This window comes from Pan troglodytes, chromosome 5 (genome assembly GCF_028858775.2).
Source record: "Pan troglodytes isolate AG18354 chromosome 5, NHGRI_mPanTro3-v2.0_pri, whole genome shotgun sequence".
Taxonomy (NCBI): domain Eukaryota; kingdom Metazoa; phylum Chordata; class Mammalia; order Primates; family Hominidae; genus Pan; species Pan troglodytes.
In genome coordinates this window covers 27,046,169-27,069,837 of record NC_072403.2, presented here as the reverse complement: position 1 = coordinate 27,069,837, position 23,669 = coordinate 27,046,169, and the positions used below count along the sequence as shown (strand labels likewise).

Sequence of the window (23,669 nt, the reverse complement as noted above, 5' to 3'; positions counted from 1 at the left end):
ATATTTTCTAACAGAAAGTAAACCAGGGAAATGAAGTTCTCAACAGGAAGAAAGAGGAAGGGAGGGGAGGAAAGGAGCAGAGGAGGGGAAGATGGTCGGGACGAAGGGGAGAGGGGGCGAGGCAAATCCTAAAAACATCAGCTATATCCAGTGAAACTTTTAAGTTAGAAATGAAAGTGTCCATAAGAATTAAAAAGTAAATAATAAAGATATAAATAAGCAGCTTTAAAAAGACACCCTCCACTGCCACCCGCAAAGCCTAAACTGAATTCGAGATTTCTGTTTTAAGCATTGTAGCTGGATTACTGTTATACTTCAACGTAATTAAAAGTGGAATAGTCTCCTTTCTTACCCATGTGTCTACCACATAACGATAGCTAAATTCAAACAAAGTTGAGTCTTTAAAATTCCTTTATTTTTATTTGAGACATGTGCATTTAAAATGCCTCTGGAATTCTCAAAGGTACCCAAAGGCAGAGTGTTGAATAATGGAAAATATTATCAATCATTAGGAGAAGCTGGTTGACTTACTTTCTTTCCAGATGCTAAAATTCTCTAGTTTCTCAATTTCAAGAGTGTTAACGTATACGTTTAAAAGTGCAATAAATGCTAACTGTAATCATGCCTTCTAAATCTTACACGAAAACTCCAGAGAGAATAAATTATTGGCCCACGGAAATACTTTCATCTCACTATTCTTTGTAAACAGAAATCTGGAAATGGTTTTGTGCAACCCTGAATCCGTGTTGGAGGTTGGTAATCATCTGAGAGTGGCCTTTTAGCTGCTGTTAAAAATATTGCTGAGGAAGACAAAGGCAGACCTGGGGAGCCCAGTCTGCAAACAGCATCAGCCCAAACTACCAATCACAGGACCCTTGACAGTCTTCAAATGTCAGCAGCGCAGAAAAAGGAGGAAAAAGCAGTAACAGCCTCCTCACTTCTCTAGTGGATGCCTATATTCCTTGTTTAAAGCATCAGCAGCATTAATGTTTCTCAGTATGTCTCAATATAAACAACTTCAGCTACAAAGAAGTCATTAATTATATTTTATGATAAAATGTATCACGGAGAAACAAAGTGTACCTTCTGGGGGGTAGGGAGAGATTGGAAAATTCTTCTTCCTGGAAAATATAATATGGACACTTTTAAATTTAATTTTCTTTGTGCCTTCTGAACAATTTTCCAAACAAGTTCCCCAGTTTAAAACTTTGTCAGCATATTTGAGAGAACCAAAGGCAAATTAAAACTTTTTCTTCTTAAATGAAGGAATAAAAGTTTGAAAAACTGTAGCTGACACACGTGTTAGCCTTTGATGGGGAGACCAGGCGCATTATATACAAGGATAGGATTAGGAATAGGAAGAAGCTTCCTCAGGTCCTTTATAGTAAACGAAGGGGAAGTTTTACAATCATTTTGTATTTCATTCCATTGTGGGTGCTGTTGTTTGTCTTTCGAGCCTCAATTTGCCCAAGTGGAATGTATAATGCTCATGCAACTAGGGTTTCCAGTTAAAAACAGGGCACACAGGTAAATACAAATTTCAGATAAATAATGAATAAATTTTTTTGAGACAGGGGTCTCTCTCTGTTGCCCAGGCTGGAGTGCAGTGGTGCAATCACAGCTCACTACAACCACCAGCTCCTGGGGTTAAGCAATCCTCCCACCTTAGGCTCCCAAGTAGCTACAGGCGCCCACCACCACACCCAGCTGATTTTTGTAGTTTTTTTTTTGGTAGAGATAGGATTTTGCCATGTTGCCCAAGGTGGTCTCAAACTCCTGGGTTCAACAGATCCGCCCACCCTGACCTCTCAAAATGCTGGGATTACAGGCAAGAACCAACTGTGCTCTGCAATGAATGGATTTTTAGTATAAATATGTCCCACATATTGTATGGCACATTCTAAAAAAAAAAAACAATTTATCTGAAATTTGAATTTAAGGGGGTGTCCCTTATTTTTATTTGCTAACTCTGGCATGTAACAGGACTTATATACCAAGTAGATGGTGTGCTAGCCAAGTTTGTCCTCTGGATGGGGATAAGAAAGGTTGGTAAGCACACACTGGTGGGGAGATACAGGAAAAAAAAACAGAAAGAGCTGTTGGGGCAGGGTATGTATCAAGACTCTGACATCATCAAGAGAGAAAGAGAATGGGGATACATCTTAACTGGGTGCAAAGACTGATAACCAAGGACACACCCAGGGCAACTGGTGACAGAACAGGAGGTGACCAGCCCCGGGATGGAGGGGAAGTACTCTGGCTCTTGGCACAGTGACATTCCTCTTTGTCCCTTTGCTAGTTTCTTCCTTATACTAGTGAATTTCATAGAGGAAGTATATAACCAATGACAGTTGAAACACAGATACTTTTAGGCGTGGTAAATAATTTGAAAATACAGTAACTGCCATATCTATGTAGACCTGTTGATTAATTTATTAATACTTTTATACTGAATGTTAGCAAAGGATTTCATCATGAACTTTGCCTTTTCCCTATTACTGATATTCCTGGGAGTTCTTGGATGGGGAGGTGCTGCTAAGTAGGGTATTCTTAAATGATGACCTAGGAAACTTTCCAATCTCTGCACTGTGACCCCACCTGTCCATAAAAGGCAGTCACAAATGCCATCAACTGAACAGGATGGCATCCTATCTCTTCTCTCCTGCCCTGCTGCCATTTTCCCATCTCCACGTATACTGCTCTGTAATTTACTAGCATACTCACCTTAGAATGTTGGTATAAAGATAAATGAGTTATGTGCATATGTAAAGCTTTGAGAATAGTGCTGGTTACATGGTATGCTTTAAATGGTTGCTTTATTACAATATTAATCATCATAATAAAAGTCTACTCAGATTTCAATCTCTTTGTCAATCCTCAGGGTAACTGGCTGAGAAAAATTCTGGCATCTATGGGTCTCTGGATATATCGTCTTAAGCGCACTGAATTTCTGCCATTTGTAAATACCTCGATTCTACCCATCTCTGCAGTTACAGTAAGAAAATAAGTTAAGTAAAAAATCATGCTTAATTTTTAGAATAATGCCATCTTGAAAAGGCAAAGGAAAAAATATACAGGTATGATATCAAAATTAGGCCAAAATGTATAGGTATAATTGTTAAACATAATCTGCTACTCAAATCACAAGCTGACGAGGGTTAAAAATGAGAAAAATGCCTTTGGATTAGGTTGGCATTGATGAGGATGCAAGGAATGGCTAGGGTTACCCTCTGCTGAAGCAGGAAACAGCTCAGCTATGTCTGCATCTTTGGTAACAACTCTATGGTCACTTTGAGAGGGAAGATACTTTAATAAACAAAAGCACAGATTTTGCACGGAAAGAGCTCTTCAGTATGTCCTTATTTCAAGGCTGGGTCATTCCTTTGGCTTTAGAATGAGGATGAGGAAATGGATTTAACACTTATTGAGGTACTGACTTCCCTGTGTTTCAAGGGCATACCCTGAGCATGGTTTTCGTATAAGGACATGTATCAATAAAACAATAGGGAATCTCATCAACTAGACATTTATTCAATTGTTCCTGATATTTAACAACATCCCTAAAATTACTTTTTAAACACTTTTTTATTTTTGCCAAAGATGAGAAATAGAGTTAAGTGCACAAATGGCTTTGGACAATCTGCTGCAGAGAACTGTTTTAAGCATGGCATAAACATGCCAAATCAATAACTTGTTTCTTTATCTGCATGTGCCATGAAAACCTGGCTATCATAGAGTGCCGGATCCATTAAAAACTGAATTTGCTATTTCCAGACAGCAGATAGCTCAAAGCTCAACAGGGCCAGCAGGCAAGAATCCAAACCCACATCTCTCTCTCTCTAGAAAAACAACTCAAAGCACTCTGTTGCTACATTATGTTATTCAAAGCACAGGAGATAATGAAGGCTTGACAATACCGTGGCTCTCAGGATTGAGTCAAATGGCCATTATTCTTCAAACATAAAGAGCTGGGTGAAGTGACTTTTGTAATCTTAAATCACTAGACAAATCTGATTACAAGAGAAATCTAAATCAGTCAGTGACATCTGAAATGAAACTGTCCCTTTTCCATATTTAAGAAACTTGATGTCACAGAGACACCTAGTCTTTGAGGGAAGAAGGAATGGTGCTATAACCCAAGGCTTTTGATATAGATTTTTGCTGTATGCCTCTGCCCAAAGCTTTAGAAAATATTTTACATTTTTATTATATAATATTTTACTGTACACTAGTAGATATGAATTCCCTGTACACTAGCAGATATTAATTAACAACTGTTCTTAAGGTAGTCATAGGAAGTGTGATTATTGAAATATATATCAATATTTTTTGTATATTTAATACAATTAAAAATTCATTGTCCTGATACACTACTTAAAATTATCCCACTCAAGTTATGCCTAGTGCCGTCTTTTATCTTTTCTTTTCTTTTTTCTTTTTTTGAGACAATGTCTTGCTCTGTCATTGAGGCTAGAGTGCAGTGGTGCGATCACAACTCACTGCAGCCTCGAACTCCTGGGCTTAAGCCATCTGATCCTCTTGCTTCAGCCTCCTGAGTAGCTGGAAACACAAGCACATGCCACCACACCTGGCTAATTTTTAAATCTTTTGTAGAGACAGGGGTCTCCTTATGTTGTCCAGGCTGGTCTCAAACTCCTAGGCTCAAATGATTCTCCCACCACAGTCTCCCAAAGTACTGGGATTACAGGGATGAGCCACCATATCCAGCTTAGAGGAGTCTTTCTTTAAGATAAAAATATAATAAAAATCTCAAAGACTAATATTTTATAGCATCTAATTAAGTAAATAATTTGGGGTGATAATGATTCTACTTTCCTCATCTTTTATCTCAAACACATTTTTTTTTGTCCCTTACCCAACTATCAACACTTATTCAACCAGTCTTTCGCTGCTTTTTTTTTTTGAGACAGAGTCTTGCTCTGTCGCCCAGACCAGCGTGCAGTGGCGGGATCTCGGCTCACTGCAAGCTCCGCCTCCCGGGTTCACGCCATTCTCCTGCCTCAGCCTCCCGAGTAGCAGGGACTACAGGCGCCCGCCACCACGCCCGGCTAATTTTTTGTGTTTTTAGTAGAGATGGGGTTTCACTGCGTTAGCCAGGATGGTCTCGCTCTCTGGACCTCGTGATCTGCCCGCCTCGGCCTCCCAAAGTGCTGGGATTACAGGCGTGAGCCACTGCGCCCGGCCGGAGCTTTTTTTTTCTTTTTCTTTTATATATGGGCTCTTGCTCTGTTGCCCAGGCTGGAGAGCAGTGGTGCAATTATGGCTCACTGCAGCCTGGACTGCCTGGGCTCAAGAGATCCTCCTGCATCAGCCTCTCAAGTACCTGGGACTACAGGCACACAGCACCACACCTGGCTAATTTTCTTTTTAAAACATTTTTTGGCCGGGCACGGTGGCTCATGCCTGTAATTCCAGCACTTTGGGAGGCTGAGGCGGGTGGATCACCTGAGGTCAGGAGTTCGAGACCGGCCTGGCCAACATGGTGAAACCCCATCTCTACTAAAAATACAAAAAGTTAGCCGGGTAGGCTGAGGCAGGAGAATTACTTGAACCCAGGAGGCAGAGGTTGCGGTGAGCTGAGATCAAGCCACTGCACTGCAGCCTGGATGACAAGAGTGAAACTCCATCTCAAAACAAAAACAAAAAAACCAAAAAACCCCATTTTTTGTAGAGATGGGTTCTTGCTATGTGCCCAGGCCGGTCTCAAACTCCTGGCCTCAAGTGGTCCTACTGCCTCGGCCTCCCAAAGTGCTGAGATTATAGGCATAAGCCACCATGTTTAGCCTATTATTTCTTTTATTCAACCACTCTCTGTAGTAATACTTTATTTACCCTACCTTATTAAGCAGCAGCAGTTCCTGAGACTTTTCAAGGTAAGTAAAAGTTATTTCTAAAATACCAAAGTTTCTAAAAATTCTATTTTAAAACAAAATATCTGTTTCAGAATGTAAACTGATCCCAATTATTTTACCCTAAGGCTACTGAAATATATAGGGATATCTGGGTATTTGGGTCCAAATTAAGTGGTCTTGGGCAGCTGCACTTTCGGAGTTCCTCTGTTAATGACTTACAGTTTTTATGGCCCGTCCTTGCTTTCATTTAGGATGCTGTCACTTCTTACTAGAGCTCTGACTTTCTGAAGCAATAACTACCCTCTTTTACCTGCTATTAGTGTTGACTGTGTTTTGGGAAACCAGGCATCAGTTTGAACTGATTTGTTTTAAAAAAAGATTGAACTGTTTGTGGATGAGGGACTGAAGAAGTAATGAGGTGGGTGAGGAGAATTACACAATAATTTTAACAATCTGGGCCCAAATAGGCTTTTTTAGAGGTTCTGAGCTGTTTTAAAAAGGTGAGATTGCTGCACAAAAGATGCTCTGGTTGAGTAAAGCACTAATGTTAGTTTTCTTTCTACTCATAGGCTAACTTATCAAGTGCATAAATACATACATGTTTAATGACATATATGAATTTGCTTCTAGTTCAGTTGATACATGCATATATATGTAGAAAAGTAATTAAATAATGACAGTTATCGAAAGAAAAAGAAAAGCCCAGTTCACCAACACAGGAGCTAGATGACAATGTTTCTTCTCAAGTGTGTCCACTGACATGTATATGCAGAAAAATTATTAATATAACAAGCCACTAAAAGAAAGCAAGAAGCCCACTTCACAAAATACAGAAAAATAGTGACTACCTGTTAAAGACTCACTTTTAGTGGTGGAGTGTGCACTAATTCATGCAGATTAACTGTGTTTGCAGATGTTAAAAACCACTGTAGATGTAAATAGAACTTTTTCCTTCCAAGCATTTCAATTTTTTAGAATAACTTTTCACAATAGCAGATTATAAACGTGTGTTTGGCTAATAAACCTAGATTTCCCCCTAAACACATAATTCTGATAAAATCTAACAAAAAAGAAAGAGAGAAAGAAACAGGAAAACATTTTTATGTGCAGAGAAATGTCTTCTTCAGGCCAAGGACAAACAGCACATGCTAATTTGCATGGTTTTAATAAAAGTGTTCTAATTATAGCCTACTCTAACTTACCCGTGATTTATCAAAAGAAAAAAAAAATCAACTCCAGGTTGGACTTTTTGTGACCTGGAAGCTCTCTGGCCCTGTAACCCTTCTTGGTACTTAGTATGGTGTGTTTCAGAAACTATAATACAAGTTATGTTCATTACCTGTTTATTAAAATGACAAAGGAAATAACATAATGCATAAAATATAACCAGATTATCTGCTACTTTGGATTACCTTTACTAATGTTCTCTTTTAGAAGGACAGATAAATGGGAATTAACTTCTGTCAAGCCCTTTTGTATGAGTCTTTATTTATTATAAGAATTCCTGAAAACAATTTAAGAAATGGACATGCAACCAGAGGCAACAAACAAAAATGAAATTCTTCTAGTCTCAAGCAACATTTCTTAGTGCAAGAAATAAAGTATTTTCTAAGCCTTATTCTGGGTACACATTTTGCTCTGAGCTTTATTTGCTTTTTGCAACAGCATTTAAGAGAAAACCAACTGACCATTTACAACCTAAACAATGGCTTTGGGGTATGATTAAGAAATGCACCTGGGCTCACTCAAACAACACGTTTGTTTAACCTGGTGACTTTCCTGTGTCTGGGGTCAGGCAGGAGCAATCTTGGTTGGGGGAAGGAAAGAAGAGCAAATACAACTGACTCACTGAGAACAAAATGGTTGCACTAACTACCCTTTGTAATTACAACTGTTTTAACAGTTTCTAGTAGGCAAAGCTGTCATTTAAGTGACCCACTATAATTTGGGATGAAACCCCAGGAAATTATGCCAACTTTAGAAGAGGAGTTGCATTTCTGAGTTTACTCAGCATGATGAATCCACTAAAATGCTGACTGTTCTTTTTTTGGCATAAACTTACGTCAAGGGGAAAATGAACATTAAAATGAATATAGCTAGAGAGGCAAACTGTCACAACATTCACTCCCAGGAGCAGACCATAGTTTATTTTACTTTTTGTATCTTTCTATTATGAAACATTTCAATCATATAGAAAAATGCAGAATAAAATAATGAACACCCCCCAAACATCATTTAGTTTTGATAATCACCAACACGTGGGCAATCTTATTTTATTGTACCCTATCCATTCCGCTCTTTGAAATTATTTTTTTAAAAAATGTTCTTTTAGAGACGGGGTCTTGCTCTGTTGCCCAGGCTGAAGTAAAGTGGTGCAGTCATAGCTCACTGTAACTTGAAATCCGGGGCTCAAGTGATCCTCCTGCCTAAACCTGTCCCCGGTAGCTAGGACTACAGGTGTGCAATACCATGCCTGGCTAATTTTTAATTTTTTTTTTTAAATAGAGACAGAGTTTCACAATGTTGCTCAGGCTGGTCTCAAACTCCTGCGCTCAAGTGATCCTCCAGCTTCAGACTCCTAGAGTGCTGGGATTACCGGCATAAGCCAATACACCAGCCTGCATTAAAGCAAACCCCAAACAACTGATGTTGTATTTCATAAAAGCTTTCACTGACAATATATGTATATATTTTCATAAGGATCACGCCAGAAATCTCACTGAGCATGAGATGTCTAAACCAACTTTAACCACATCTTGTAAAACACTTTACACTAAAACCTATCTGCCTAGAAAACCAATTTGCTTGAATATAAGTGGGTAATTAAAATGACAAAATAACTTTAAACACAACCCTCTATTAATTTATGGGGGGAAAAATAGCAACATTCTCAGATTGGGAAAATAGTGCATGTTACTTTATCCCTATGGTTCTAGTCTTTGTGGACATTCCAATCAGTGAGAGACAATATTAAAAGTAACATGGATAGATTTGCCTGGATGGAACTCAGAAAAGTAGGTAAAGGCTACTAAGGGGGCCGGGAGCTGCCTGGAATAAAACTTTTCCATTTTCCTTCACTACTGTACATCCAGAATAAAACAGAATGCCAACAGACCAAAACTTAGGAGCTTCAAAAGGCACTCATCAAGCAGTCTAGCTATTTACAATAATTTATTACCAATCTTAAAGATCAAAAGGAACTCCATCAAGCATTTAGATTCAATTCCTCACTGCCTGATGACTAAGTTGTAGAGGAATGAAGGGAAGCCAAAATAATCTGAGGTGACTTTGATACAGTGCCACAAAGGATATGAGGAGGAAGCCGGTAGAAGCTGCAAATGGCTAGGTTCCATTAAGAGTTCTAATAAAAGAAGAATGGAATTTCCCTTAACTGCGAATTTAAAAATGTTACAAGTGGGAGAAATTTAGACAAGCCAGGCAAAACCTCTGATTTGCCATCGCCTTTTTTGTTGTTGTTGTTAAATGTTAACTTTAGCCACTGCTGCACTTATGTTCATTAAGTGGCTTCATCTAAAAAAAAAATGCAACGTTACCTTCAGAAATCTGGCCAATCTCATTCCTTTTGCTGTTGTATTACTTATCAGCCTGCTCCTTCTGTCTGCATTGTCAGACCCTATTGGCTCTCTCAATCTCTTTCAAACAAATTGCTGCATTCTGCAATGTGATTGATTTAGCTTGAAAAATGTAACTTGGAATGATATAAGTTTTAGTATTACATATCACCATGGTCACATGAAGCATAAACATCTCTTTTGCGAGTTTTTGGTGCTTAAGTCAATTGGTCACTATAGAAACACTAGAAGCTAGTGTTTCAAATTCTTTCAACTTCTATGAACTGACACAATTTTTCCCTCCTGAATCCAGACATCTCTGTATTTTCAACCGAGGAAAGTAGTTTTCACACTACTTATTTTGGCTAGTTAAAAAATCCCTACCACATGTCTCCCTGTAAATTCATAGATAAAGATTTAAGTTTATATTAGCATTTCAACTGTGCAAATTTTTTGTTTGCTTCTGAAATCACCTCGAATTAACAGATTTACTGGAATCCTACATGGTTTAGAAGTTTCGCACAAGTCTCAGAAACCTTGTAATCTATTTCCCCATGAAGATGTGGAGTTAAGCATTTTCTTAAAAATGGCTACATATTTTTTCTTTTTAAAAGAGTGCTTACCTTTTACAAATATATTGTAAAATACTTACAAGTGAAAAGATGTCTAGGAATTTTTCAGACATGAGGGATGGAGAATGTAGGGTATAAATGAAACAGACTGACTATGAATCTATGAAGCTGTGGGATGGGTACATGTGGGTCGTCACGTTATTTGGTCATTTTCTGTGTAGCAAAGCTCCAGGCAGTAGATATTTCAGACATGATGCTATGTACTAATTTTTATTAGGATTTTCATTTAGAAAAATAACTTTCTATCAGGAGGAATGAAGAATCAAGTTTTGCAGTCAGCATTTCAATTATCTTTACCAATCCAAAACCCAAGTTCCTCCAGTACAGTGTTTGGAAAGAAAAAACAAAAACCAACCAACCAAAATACACCCCCAAATGTGTCTTTTCACTGTCTTTGAGATTTCAGTGCCAATATGTAACTAGATTTCAATGTGAATAAAATATAATTATTATAGTTCAGAAATATAACATTGCTGTTTTCTTTAAAAGGGATAAAGAGCTAAAAAATTTAAATTGAAATATAAATGTAATTGGTAAGTGTATTTCAGAATCACCATATGTTGGTGAAAATTGTACTATACATTCGGAAATACTTTAATACTTAATATGCTATTAACATGCTTCTCTTACCTTGTGATCATATGGACTGTAAGAATGAAACACCCGAGAAAGATCTTTTGTCCTTTGCTTTTTCTGTGAAAAAAAAAAACAAAAAACCAACATACAAACAATTGAGTTGACAGCAGATAAAAAATATACATGTGTGTATATATCTCTACATACATAAAGTTTTTTTTTTTTTTTTTTTTTTTAAGAGATTCTTCCTTTGTGGAGGCTGAGAAGACACAAGGATGCAACTAAAAACCAAAGTCACTTTATGGTTATGTGGGTCATTATCACAGAGCAACCAGGTGACCTCTTCCTAGAAGATTTCATAACTAAAACACTAATCATCATCAAAAACTGTATTTGAAAATACATAACAGACTAAAATGAAGAAAACACTGAAAACGAAAGAAAATTTAATGCACAGGGCACTTCCAATTTCATTGTAATACCAACTGCTGTTACTCAGAATTGGGCACAGACATGCATTCATTTAAACGATACACCTCCTTCAGGCTTTCTGATTACGGCTTGGGTCTGTCTGCTGGAGCTTGCAGCTATGAGGATACCTTTATTGTGTCACTGCTATATAGCCTAGGTACCTTGCATGGTGTTTTACACACAGTAGGCACTCAATAAATACTGGCTAAGTTAATGAATAAATGAATGTATGAGTTATACAGGCATATAACTCTTAATATCTGTAATGATGACACATAAGCCTCATAGATTAGTTATGAAGAGAAGGCTCTTTTGGCCGAGCATGGTGGCTCATGCTTGTAATCCCAGCATTTTGGGAGGCCGAGGCAGGTATATCACTTGAGGCCAGGAGTTCGAGACCAGCTTGGCCAAAATGGAGAAACCCAGTCTCTACTAAAAATACAAAAAAAAATTAGCTGGGTGTGGTGGTGGACACCTGTAATCTGAGCTACTCAGGAAGCTGAGGCAGGAGAATTACTTGAACCTGGGAGGCAGAGGTTGCAGTGAGCCAAGATTGTACCACTGCACTCCAGCCTGGGCAACAGAGGGAGACTCCATTTCAATAAACAAAACAAAACAAAAGAAAGAAAGAAAAAAGAAAGAGAAGGCTCTTTTCATTTCTAATGACGTGTTCTTGAGCTGAACCCAGGCATTACATGAGTCCCCTCTCCATCCCCTGCTCCTTAGTGTATCTGTGACAAGCAAGAAGTATGAGGTTCTCTTATTACAGCCAACTAGTTAATATAAAAGTGGCTTTTTTGGCCGGGCGCGGTGGCTCACGCCTGTAATCCCAGCACTTGGGAGGCCGAGGTGGGTGGATCACAAGGTCAGGAGATCGAGACCATCCTGGCTAACGCGGTAAAACCCCGTCTCTACTAAAAACACAAAAAATTAGCCGGGCGCGGTGGCGGGTGCCTGTAGTCCCAGCTACTCTGGAGGCTGAGGCAGGAGAATGGCGTGAACCCGGGAGGCGGAGCTTGCAGTGAGCCGAGATAGTGCCACTGCACTCCAGCTCCAGCCTGGGCGAAAAAGCGAGACTCCATCTCAAAAAAAAAAAAAAAAAGTGGCTTTCTCCTCATCCACTGTGATCCCTGCCCCATAACCACCATAAGCAATTTGTGTATGGGTCCAAATCTTCTATGCACACCCACAAACACACACATTGATTACTACTTTCAAAGAAAAGAGGTCATTCTATGTACAGCTGTCCCTTAGTACTCCCCGTAGATACCAAAATCCGCTGATGCTCAAGTTCCTTATGTCAAATAGTGCAGAATTCGCATATAACCTATACACAAACTCCCGTATGCTTTAAGTCATCTCCAGATTTCTTAGAATATCTAATACAATATAAATACTATGTAAATAGTTGTTACACTGTATTTTTATGTGTATTATTTTAAATTGTACTCTTGTTATTATTACTTAGGGACACGATCTCACCCTGTGGCCCAGGCTGCAGTACAGTGGCACAATCATCGCTCACTGCAGCCTTGGGCTCCTGGGCCCAAGTGATCCTTTTGCCACAGCCTCCTAGCTGGGATTATAGGCATGAGACACCAAGCCTGGCTGTTATTTTTTATTTTTCTAAATATTTTTGATGCCCTGTTTGTTGAATCTGCAGATGTAGAACTTGCAGTTATGGAAGGAAGACTATATATTGTTCGGAAATTTACTTTTTCCACTACACAATTTGTCCTCGCAAAACTTCCTTGGTTGTACATACAGATCAGCAATTCCCTAAAGGGAGTTTTTCAAAGTTTTTGACATCTGAAAACTTTACAAATGCAAACTTTTCTGTAATTCATTTCAATTTTTTAATATAATCATATTCTTTGCACAAACATCTTTGCCAGCCTGAGTGTATTTAAAAATAATAAATTATGGAAGTCCAGTTTCAGGATCAGACAGTACACACATTTATTACCTTAACAGGTAAAGTCAAACTGCCTCCTCCTCACAAATATTGCATCAGTTTGTCCCCTCAGCAAGAGTGAATGAGAGAAGGGATCTCAGCTTAAGTTGGTAATTCTTAAGAATTTCTCTCTTCTATTTAAAGGTTAGAATGTTTCTAAATTTACAGAGGTAATCAATGTTTTTAGAACAGATATTGAACATTTTCCCAGCTGGCAATAATATAATTTATTTCTTGTCCATCATAGGTTAGCCCACGACCACATCTTAAAATTCTGTGACACAGGTGGTCTGTTTGTCCCTAACACTGCCCCTGTCTTGCTTCTGTTTCTATTCTGACGTTATTCCAACTGCCAGGAGACTGCTTCTGTCTTCACTTGTGATGAATCCTTGACTGGTATCCCGTGCTCTAGGGAAGTATCTTCTACCTCCTCCAGTGTCCTCAAGGACACAGCTATCATACCTCCCCAATGCCGCAGACCCCCGCCTAGCTCTACATAATCTTCTGCATCTCCTTAGGTAAGCAGTTGGACCTGATATTAATAAGGACCTTGTAAATAAAATCATTTGCACACACTCATAGTTTCCTTGTAGATCAGTTTCCCTATTTCAGAGCTGTCTTTGAAGTCACAATTCCAGTGGCAGTCCTTCAAATCACTTGGCCTTGTTGCTACCTTCTGACACCCACTGAAAAATCCTCTCTCCTACAGATCAGCCAAAATTCCTGCCTCCTCTCTCCACCTCTGAGCAGTGCTTCTGACCATCAAATTCTAAAGTAATTTAACACTCCCTTCCCCTGGAGAGCAAAGATATATCAGTAAGATGATTGGAAACAGTTCCTGTGGCTAATGAAATGTTAGCTCTTGGAATCTGCTTTGAACAGGTCATTTGCCCATCAAAATTTCATTAGCTTATAATTTTTTCTTTTCTTCCCATACACCCACTTATTCGGTGAAACTGTTCTTGGCTTATACTTCAATCAGAAGAAAAATGACGGATACTAACACTTCCTTTGTTAGGAGTCTTGATATAAAACACTGGGGAAAATATTTTTAGAAAGGAAATTATGCTAGATAAAATAAAATAGGTAGCATATCAGTATTAAACTTAGGAGATGCCCCAAGAACTGAGGCTTATCAGAAATGGCTGAGCGACCAGCTTGCATTAGCAGGTGGAAAAGGAATATTCAGAAGTTGTTTTGTGTGACTTAATGTAGGTTTTGATTTTACTTTGATAGCTAACACTTATATGTGCTTTTTATCCTAATTATCTCGATTTTGGGAAAGAAATGGAGTATAACTAAGTAACACTATTCATATTAGCCCCAAAGAACCAGTAAAGAAACAATGCCTTTTCTGACAACAAATTTATTATATACAAATACTGTGAAGTCTTGGCGTATTGAAGGTTATAGGTATCTGCCCAGTTAACTGAAAACCACTGCTATTCTTCCCTCTGAGATCAGTCACACAATCCAGTGGAGTATCTTCTGGAATCCAGAGCAGGGGTTGGCAAACTATGGCCCCATAGCCAATCTGACCCACTGCCTGTTTTTTTTTTTTTTTTTAAATAAAGTTTTATTGAAATACAGCCACAAATCCTAAAGTATTTGCTATCTGGCCCTTTATAGAGAAAGGTAACCACCCCGATCTAGAAACTCTATCCCTGACTATGTCTACTTCCGGCAGTAGTCCCTTAACTCCAAACCACATGAACAACTAACTATCCTGCAAAATTCCTGGCTACTTCTATTTGCTCAATGGACAGTTCCAAGAGCCAATCATAACCTATATACTGAAACATTGGGATGAACGTACCAAGCATAATAACAATTAGCTGTCTTGTTTTCAGGATATTTCCTCAGTGCTTCTATGTACAGGCAAAAAATATTTCAAGTGGCTTTCTAGAGCATGCTGAAATAGATATGGGGCTTTCAGAGCCGTCTGTATTCACACTGTAACTGCTGATGACAGAAGCTCTGAGAAGAAATCCTTTACTAAGTTCTAGCACTAAAGCCAAGTAAGTTTTTTATACAAGTAACTAAAACACGGCCATTATTACTAGCGAGCCAGTTTCTCCTATGTAGGCAATGTTAAGAGAACTACTCTACAAAACCTGTCGAGCCTTGCTATCAGCAGTTTTAACTGAAACGAAAAGCTGAGCCAAAAATGGAATAATTAGGTATTTTCCTATTGCATCATAGCGTATGTCTAAATTACCTCCCAGTTTTTAGCCTGTTAAAACAAACATCTCAGTCATGCAACCACCTGTTAGCTCTCCAAGCGTTTAAAAAGTAAACATGTTAAACAAGTTGTGTGATGGACTTGTAACAAGGGTGGCCAGAGTACAGTGAGTATGGCAAATATTTTTTCCCAAATTGTACAAGGTACCTTCAAGTTACCTTCATCATTAATCCCAAAGTACAGGCCACAGAGATGAGAGGATATTTAAAAGTAATTACATGCTGCGTCCTGCATTCTATGCGGGCTGCCGTAGGTTTAAAAAATGAGGCAGTATGCATGTTTGGTAAAACTTCTAGATTCCCGAGAAGCTGAACCTCTGTAATCTTCATCTTACAGGCACTTCATAAATTGCTTTTATATTCCACTCTCCAAGGACAGAAAACACTGATGACCTTTTTTTTTTTTTCTTATGCTCAAGTTTAAACTCCTTTTCAGACAAAACCAAACAAAACTAAAGACCCCAAGAGAGTATTTTTAACAGTTCAGGTTTCCAGACAATGTAATCATTCCAATTTTTATCAAAGATATGCAACAGAGCTCAGTTCTGAAAGAGGCCCCGCATGTAATAACAGCTTGTATTCTGAATGTGAGGTTATACAACCAATCAAATTTTAGCAGCATCCACGAACTTAATTTCTTTTGGTTCCCCAAGCCAATTCAATCCTTTCTGTACCCATTCTCTAAGTTGTTGATTAAAATTTTCCCAAATAAAATGGTGTTATTATAAGGAAAAGCTATAATAAGACTATGGACTTCATTTCTACATACGGATTCTTAAAAATGATAAAGCCTACAAGTTTTCAAAGGGTTTGATATGTTTAAGGTATACTACAATACAATTTAAATGTTCTGCAAGCCTTCATCATACTTCGTGGTAAGAAGCCAAAAGAGCGGGTTTGCATTTCAGCATGCTGCATTTTTCCTGCTCCCTTTCTGGTAGAGAGCCTAAGTAGTTAGCCTGTCAACTGGCAGGAAGCAGAAAGGTAGGAGGAAAAGATAAGGAGCCAAGGCAACTCACTAACTGGACAATCAGGTTCAGAATAGAGTCACGCAGGAGTGCCTGAGGCAAAAATGCAATGGTGGTCTAATGGGGACCAAGAGTTATGCCCAAAAAAAAAATTCCAAAAGAGACTGGAGTGCAATTCCAGGTAATACATGCTAGGGCTCCAGGACTGGTTTACACGACAGAAACAGACACTCGGTAGAAGTTAGAAAACTACATCCTAAGGCAAAAGGGCCGAAAGAGCCAAGAGGTGCAAGATGAAAACAACAAATGACTGAGAGTCAAGGGGTCGTTGGTGAAGAACTAGTCAGGAACTGGGAGAGTCACGCAGAGAACAAGGGCTAAGATGCAATAAGGGACACTGAAGTCAGGGATAGGAAATGAAGAAGCCAGTAAACACTGAGTAAGTGAAGGTGTTAACTACCAAGGATGTGGACTGACGCTAAGGCAGGTCTGATGTTTACCTTGGGAACTTCCTGAGGGGGTGGGTTCCAAAATGAGGGTGTAGGCAACGCTAGGCCCATTAAATTCAGTCAGCAATGTGACAGCATTTGGTTGAAGAAGGAAAATGTTATTTCTGATGGGAGAGTTCAGTGTTTGATAAAAGCACGGTAAAAGAACTGACTCCACAGATAGATTATGCTTTTATAGACTATAAGGAAGTAGACTGAATATAGGTACATGGAGACAGAGAGAAAGGGGAGTCCTAGTTGGGCTGAAGAAAGGCTAAATGATTAGAACACATAATGCAAAAAATACAGTGACGAATGATCAAATTTGTGCTTCAGAAAGGGCTTCCTAATGGTGTTAAAGATAAAGCCCAAGTGGGACAAAGGCAAGAAGCCAAAGACAGTATGAGAAGCTGTTGCAAAATCACTCAGAAAAAAAATAACACCTTAAATTAAGCTAGGGGCAAGGGGAGAAGGTGGGACAGATCTGATTAACAGCTGGGAGGTAGGATAGACAGCTCTTGGTAACTGATTAGAGAGGGAAGAGCTGAAGAGGACTCCCAGGCTGCTGGCACAGATAACCAAACAGGAGAAGTACCCTTCACTGACAGAAGAATCTAGACTGAGACTGGTTTTGGAGACTGGGGGAAAAAAGGATAATTCAGTTCTGAATATAGGGAATTTGAGGAAGATGTGAGACATTTGGAGAGAAATTAAGAAGGAATTTACATGTAAAGGACTTAGGAGTCATGAGCATATTGGTGTAATTTAAAGCAGGACAGGGATGGGATCACACAGGGAGAATGTAGAGTGAGGGAGGCAAGAAGATAAGAAGATTGAGGTTAAAATCCTAGCAAACAATAGCTGTTTGGTCTTGGGCCAGGTATCTGCTTTGTACCTCCTATATAAAATGAAGACGCTAGATTTGGCCACTGCTTCTCAATCCTTGTTGCAGGTTAGAACTATTAGCGAATCTTTAAAATACACCAAAGCTTCAATCCTAATCCCCAGTGACTCTGACTTAATTGGTCTTCTGGGGCCTGGACAAAAGTGTATTATTTAAAAGCTCTCGGGTATTTCCAACGTGGGGCCAAAGATGAGAAACACTAGTCAAGACGATCCCAAAGGTCTCTTCCAACTGTTAGCCTCTATGATTCTGGATCGGTTCCCTACTGTCTTTCAGCTACTGCCATTCTGTGTTCTCAATTCTATCAGTCATTTTAATCTCTGTATTATGCCTGCAGCTTTGCCTTATTTCTTGACCTCTTCCTTTCCATAAAAGAATGGACTCTCTATGCAAGAATTCCTCTGGGGCACAGTAAGGCTGTGGCTGCAGCACAACCTGCTGCTGTATATTTAGTCCCCTACCTGGTAAGTGCTTCTGAAAAATAAATGGAGAGCTAACTTAATACACTGGACTCTTTACTGTGTTATCAATGTGTAAAGCATCAGAAGCTTAATTAAAACTACTTGACAATATCAGCGCTGAATCACAATCTCACTTTATATTATACATATTTTGATAGTGTCCCTAAGATGATAATACTCATTTAAGATCAATGAGAAGAAGGGAAAAAAAGTCCCTGGAATTTAAACCATGAACCTCAAGTTTTAGAAAACAATTATAACATCAATGATGTGAAATACAGTTAGTGATAAAAAAAAAATACCCCAAAATACACGGGGAAACAGGCAAACTCTTCAAAATCTCAAATGCTTTTCCTTCATAAGGCACATATAATACTTCCTTATTCTTTTGTGAGAAATTATTGTGAGGGTGGCAGGGAAAACAAAGAAAAAGAAGGCTGTGGCTCTATTCCATATATTTTTTCACCCCTTACTCTCTAGTTAGGTCTGCAAAATAACTAAGATGACCATAAATGCTTTTGACTGTTGTCTTGAATTTCTTTCTCTCCATCCATTTACAGCAGATTCAAGGAAAGTTATCAGGGTCTTCAGTTTCTCACATATCCAAGTGCTGGAGGCAAAGAGTAAGCATTTCTTAGAGGACACCAAAACAGCAGACTTCTCTAAGAGTGGAAGTTAGAAAATAGGTAAGTGAATTTGTTCACCCAACTGTAATGATATTCAAATAAAATAACCAAGCAAATGTGGAAATGTACAGCTGATTTTAAATCACAGTAGATATCAGTGGGAAATACTTTTTTTTTTTTCAGCCTTACGGTTTCTAAAATAACCTTAGAGGAAGGAAGTTGCAACCATCAGCCTCTCATTTTCACAGGGGACAGGGAGTGGGGGTGGTAGAGGAGCAGGCACCATTTATCCTGGCAGGTCTTTAACTAGGCAACAAATGCTGAAGAAAATGCAAATAGAAAATTCTGTGTTAATTCAGTGATGTGTGATAAAATGTAGGTTGCCATACCTTCTCCTATCAAGCTCACTTTATTTTCTAAAGAGAACATTTCTTTGCAAGGAAAGGTCATTATTTGGTAACAAAGGCAAGGCTACCACATAAGGAAGGCAAGAGACTTAACTAATTTGCAGTAATAAGTGTTGCCAAAATGATTAGCCTTTACTAGCAGTTAGGCCAGAAACAGCCTTACAACATAGGTCAAATCCCTGCAAAATAAAAAGACAAAGTCAAAGGGCACTAAGTACACCACATACCGCACAATGGTTCATTCAAACGTCCTTTGTATGACAACTTCTGGGTGCTCAAAAGTAGCCCATAAGAACACGAGTTGCTATAAATATCAACTCAATATCACTAACCTTCACTCTGCCCTTCTAACTGACCACAATAGTTAACTTTACCTCTTATCTGGATTATTATTGTTTTCTTTCCTGGACTACCTGTGTCCAATCTTCACCCTCGAAATCAATGGTTGGCAAAATATGACCTGTGGGCCAAATACTGCTGGCTGCCTTTTGTGTAGTCTGTGATTTGTTTGTACATTTAAAAATGGCTGGAAAAAAAAAAAAAAGCACAAGAATATTTGTGACATGTAAAAATTATATAAAATTCAAATTTATATATATAAAGTTTTATTGGAACACAGCCGTGCTCATTCCTTTATTAACATTGTCCACGGTTGCTTTTCTGCTATGATGGCAAAGTTGAATGGTTGCAGTAGAATGTATGGCCTATAAAGCTGAAAATATTTACTATGTGGCCCCTTTTTAGAGTTTACTAACCCTTGCTCTAAACCGTTGGTTTGCGATCCTGGCTGCAAATTGGAATCACCTGGGGATTTAAATAATACTGAGGTGTGGGTTCCAGTGCCAGATATTCTAATTGATACAGGGTGCAGCCCAGGAGTTGGGGTTTTAAAAATTTCTCCAGGTGATGAGAATGTGAAGCCACAGTTTAGAACCTTTGCTTAATCCCCCTTTACTGAGGCCAGAGTAAGCTTTATAATGCATGGTCAACTAATGGCACTCTTCTATTTAGGACTCCCTACTGCTCAGGGAATCAAATTTCAAGTACTGCATTAAAGCTTGTCCCACTTTTCCAGCTAACATCAAAGGCAGTGTCTTGTTCCTTAGAGAGCCTGCATTTTTCTGACTCTACATCTTGCTAATGCTACTCTCTCTGCCTGGAATGCCTCCGCCACCATCTCCATGTATTAAATTCCTTCCAAAGAGCCCTATTCAAAGATCACCTCTTCCATGCAGGATCCTCCCAAACAGAAAGAACCCACTCAACTATGTGCTTCCAGAGATCTCTTTACCACTTTCATGGTGAGTCAACTCCACCTTGAAGAAAGAAACCATGTCTTGGTCATCTGGATAGCATCCCTTCCTTCAGTAACACTTTATTCAAATGCCTTGCACATGGGTGATGGCCAAAAAAAAAAAAAAAAAAAAAAAAAAAAAAAAAGCTGTGTACCCGTCTAACCTCATAACATTTCAGTTTTACCTTCATTGAAACTTCTAGTTCTTCAAACTAACCATTCAGGTCACCTTTTCCCTCCAGGCTCTAAATTCATGACACAACACTTCAATCTATTTCTTGTCAGTAACCTGAACTTCCACATTGCTTTGTCCTTCATTCCCCCTACAATCTCCCACTCTCACCTTATATAGTTAAATCACTTGATCCCTGAGCACCTGGGGACTTAGGCCACCTCAGCACTACTTGGTCATTCCTCTGCAAGTAGATATTCAATTGCTGTTTCTATTCTTCATCAGAGCCTTCCAACCAATTTCTGTTTCCATTCTCATCCTTTATATCTAAAATCCATTCGCCGAGCTCTAAAACTTAGGTGATTAATTGAATGACATATTCATTCAACACATTTACTGTGTGCCCATTGTGCAGGCACCATACTAGTGAGACAGAAAGAAAGCTGGATGAGGCCACTGAACTCAATAGAGCTTTCAAACTAGTGGGAAGAAATAATTACTTAACCAAGCAACCAGGCACACAGTAAGTGCATAAATGTTTGTTGAATTAATTCCAAAAATTCTGAATATTGACATTTGGTATTAACAGTGCTTACCAGATTACTAAGTCAAACGCAAATTTTTGTGCTGGATGGAATTATTACTTTTGTAACTATAAATAGTACTTCAAGACAATCATTGTAAAAATTCCAGAATTTGAAACATGTTTCCCAGGGATTTTGCTTTGAGTCAATTTATATTCGAGGCATGAATTTCTTTTTAGTATGTTTGCACTCTCATAAAGATTGCTCCTTTCTCCAATGACAAGTTCCATAGAGAACGGGGGAATGACAGCATTTAGTATCTTTTGTTGAGAGAAAAATATTAGGAAAGGAAAAAATCAACAGCTATATAGCACAGTTAACCCTTACCTTAAGAAAAGTAAATAATTAATTGCAGTCCAGAATGTAGCCAGACAACTGATTTGCTGTCCATATATACATATATTAGGCACTAGGTTTTTTTTTTTTGTATTTGTTTCTTTTTTTTTTTTTTGAGATGGAGTCTTGCTCTGTCGACCAGGCTGAAGTGCAGTGGCACACTCTCAGCTCACTGCAACCTCTGCCTCCCAGGTTCAAGCAATTCTCCTGTCAGCCTCCCAAGTAGCTGGGGCTACAGCCACCACACCCAGCTTATTTTTGTATTTTTAGTAGAGACGGGGTTTCACCCTGTTGGTCAGGCTGGTCTTGAACTCCTGACCTCAGGTGATCCAACCGCCTCAGCCTCCCAAAGTGCTAGCACTACAGGTGTGAACCACCACACCTGGCTGAAGACACTAGGTTTTATACCCAAATACCTGAGACTACAAGAATAAATACTGTGTCCCCATCAATGTCCTCCCTGCCCCTTTGAATACCCTGAATCTAAACTGCTTGATAAAGCAAAGCAAATAGGGCTTAATCCAAGTCTTGTTGAATTTTACTTTCCAATAATTTTAGTATTTCTAGATACATTCTTGATATAAATATTACCAACGCATGAAGAAGTTTCAGTTATTTCTAAAATTTAAAATGTTCCTTTAACATATGACAAGATAACTATTCTCACACTGCTATTTTAGAAAAATTAGCAGTTACAGTGCTAAAACTCTCAAAGTCTGTCCCATCCTCAAAACCTAGCAGATAGTGTGGGGCAACAAACTCGCTGCTATCTATGTACTACACTGTTTTTATTTTTGTTTTAAAAGTTCTGCTATGTTATAAATTTTTTAAAATTAGGAAGGGTGACAGCAAGTGGTTTTATTTATTTATTTATTTTTTACCATTTGCTTAATAATAATGCCTGATACCTATAAATTATTTTCTTAAAGACAGGCAATATAATTAAACAAAAAGTTAAAAAAGGAAGTTATGTTAGAGACATAACTATGAGAGAGTAACACTGTGCAACTGGATAAAATAAATGCAGTGTGAGTTTTGCTAATTAGTATCCTGGAGTTCTATATATTTCTACATTGTCATTAAGTATTTCTCTTCCTTTTATTTATGGAGAGATGGTAATGTGCCTTTACTGAATCTAACATTCAGTGAGGCTGAGCTTGAGCCCAGTATTGCGAAAACAGAGTCTGGATCTGCGCAAACTCTGTTAATGCTCAGAGCCTCGTACCAGCTTCCAGACGCTAATCCACATCGCACCCAAGGGAAAAAGTGATGAAAAAAGAATGGAGAAAACGAAATTTCTCTGACCCACAGATAAGCTGCTATACAGTTCTAAAAACTGATCAAAGCCAATGCATCTCCCTCCCTACCCCGAATAACCCCTGGTGTCACCCCATTTGAAGAGAAGCTCGAAAATTGTTCTGTGCCAGTTATTGCTGCATCTCTAGATAAGCCCACAACTCGTTTTTATGATGATTCCTCGACTGGGACCTGGAAGGTCAGACATGACAATGTAGGTTTGATAACTCTCCTTTCTACATCTAATTTAGCACCTACTGTAAAAAATCATTTCTATCAGCAATGCAACCATCACTGATATCTCTCTCTGCCCCATCATACCAATAATAAGAGTCTAAAATTCATTTCAGGGGTGGCTGGGCTTTTTGACCCATCTTCTCCTCAAGTACTATGTCAAAAATAGACTTATTTTTGTTCCATATATTAAACATACACATTTTCTTTTTTATCTTTGGCCTTTACGACAAAGGAGTCTTTATTTGATAACCAGAAAGCAATTTAATATACAGCTCAATCTTCTCCATTCTCTCGTCTTTATGTCACTTCAGAAATCAGTTGATTTTCTTTTTTATGTTGTAGAGGAAGGGATACTACACAGAGATAGCCAGTGGATGAAAATTTCTGAAGTTGGCTCTTTGCCAAGCAACACTGTCAAGCCTTCGGCAGGAGGGGTACAGGTATGTATGTGTGTAGGGGGAGGAGGGGGGTTGGGGGGAAAGGGGGACCAAGAGGCTAGGAAATTACAGAAGAGCAAAGCAAGAGAAAAATAAAGTAGCTGAGCTTCCCCTTGCACCCATTCTAACACCTAAAGCAA

General features: G+C 38.7%; 1 protein-coding gene across 7 annotated transcripts in view; it reads right to left on the bottom strand.

The window, feature by feature from the left end:
- CDKAL1 (CDK5 regulatory subunit associated protein 1 like 1) overlaps window positions 1-23,669 on the bottom strand; it is a 702,199-nt gene that overhangs the window by 112,716 nt on the left and 565,814 nt on the right. For 5 of the 7 annotated variants that reach the window (XM_016954980.3, XM_016954982.3, XM_016954981.3 and 2 more), the window contains one exon: window positions 10,708-10,770. The exons of the other annotated variants lie outside the window; for them this stretch is intronic. In XM_016954980.3, the coding sequence (XP_016810469.2) occupies window positions 10,708-10,770 (63 nt within the window). The remainder of the gene's footprint in view (window positions 1-10,707; window positions 10,771-23,669) is intronic. 7 annotated transcript variants of the gene reach the window in all.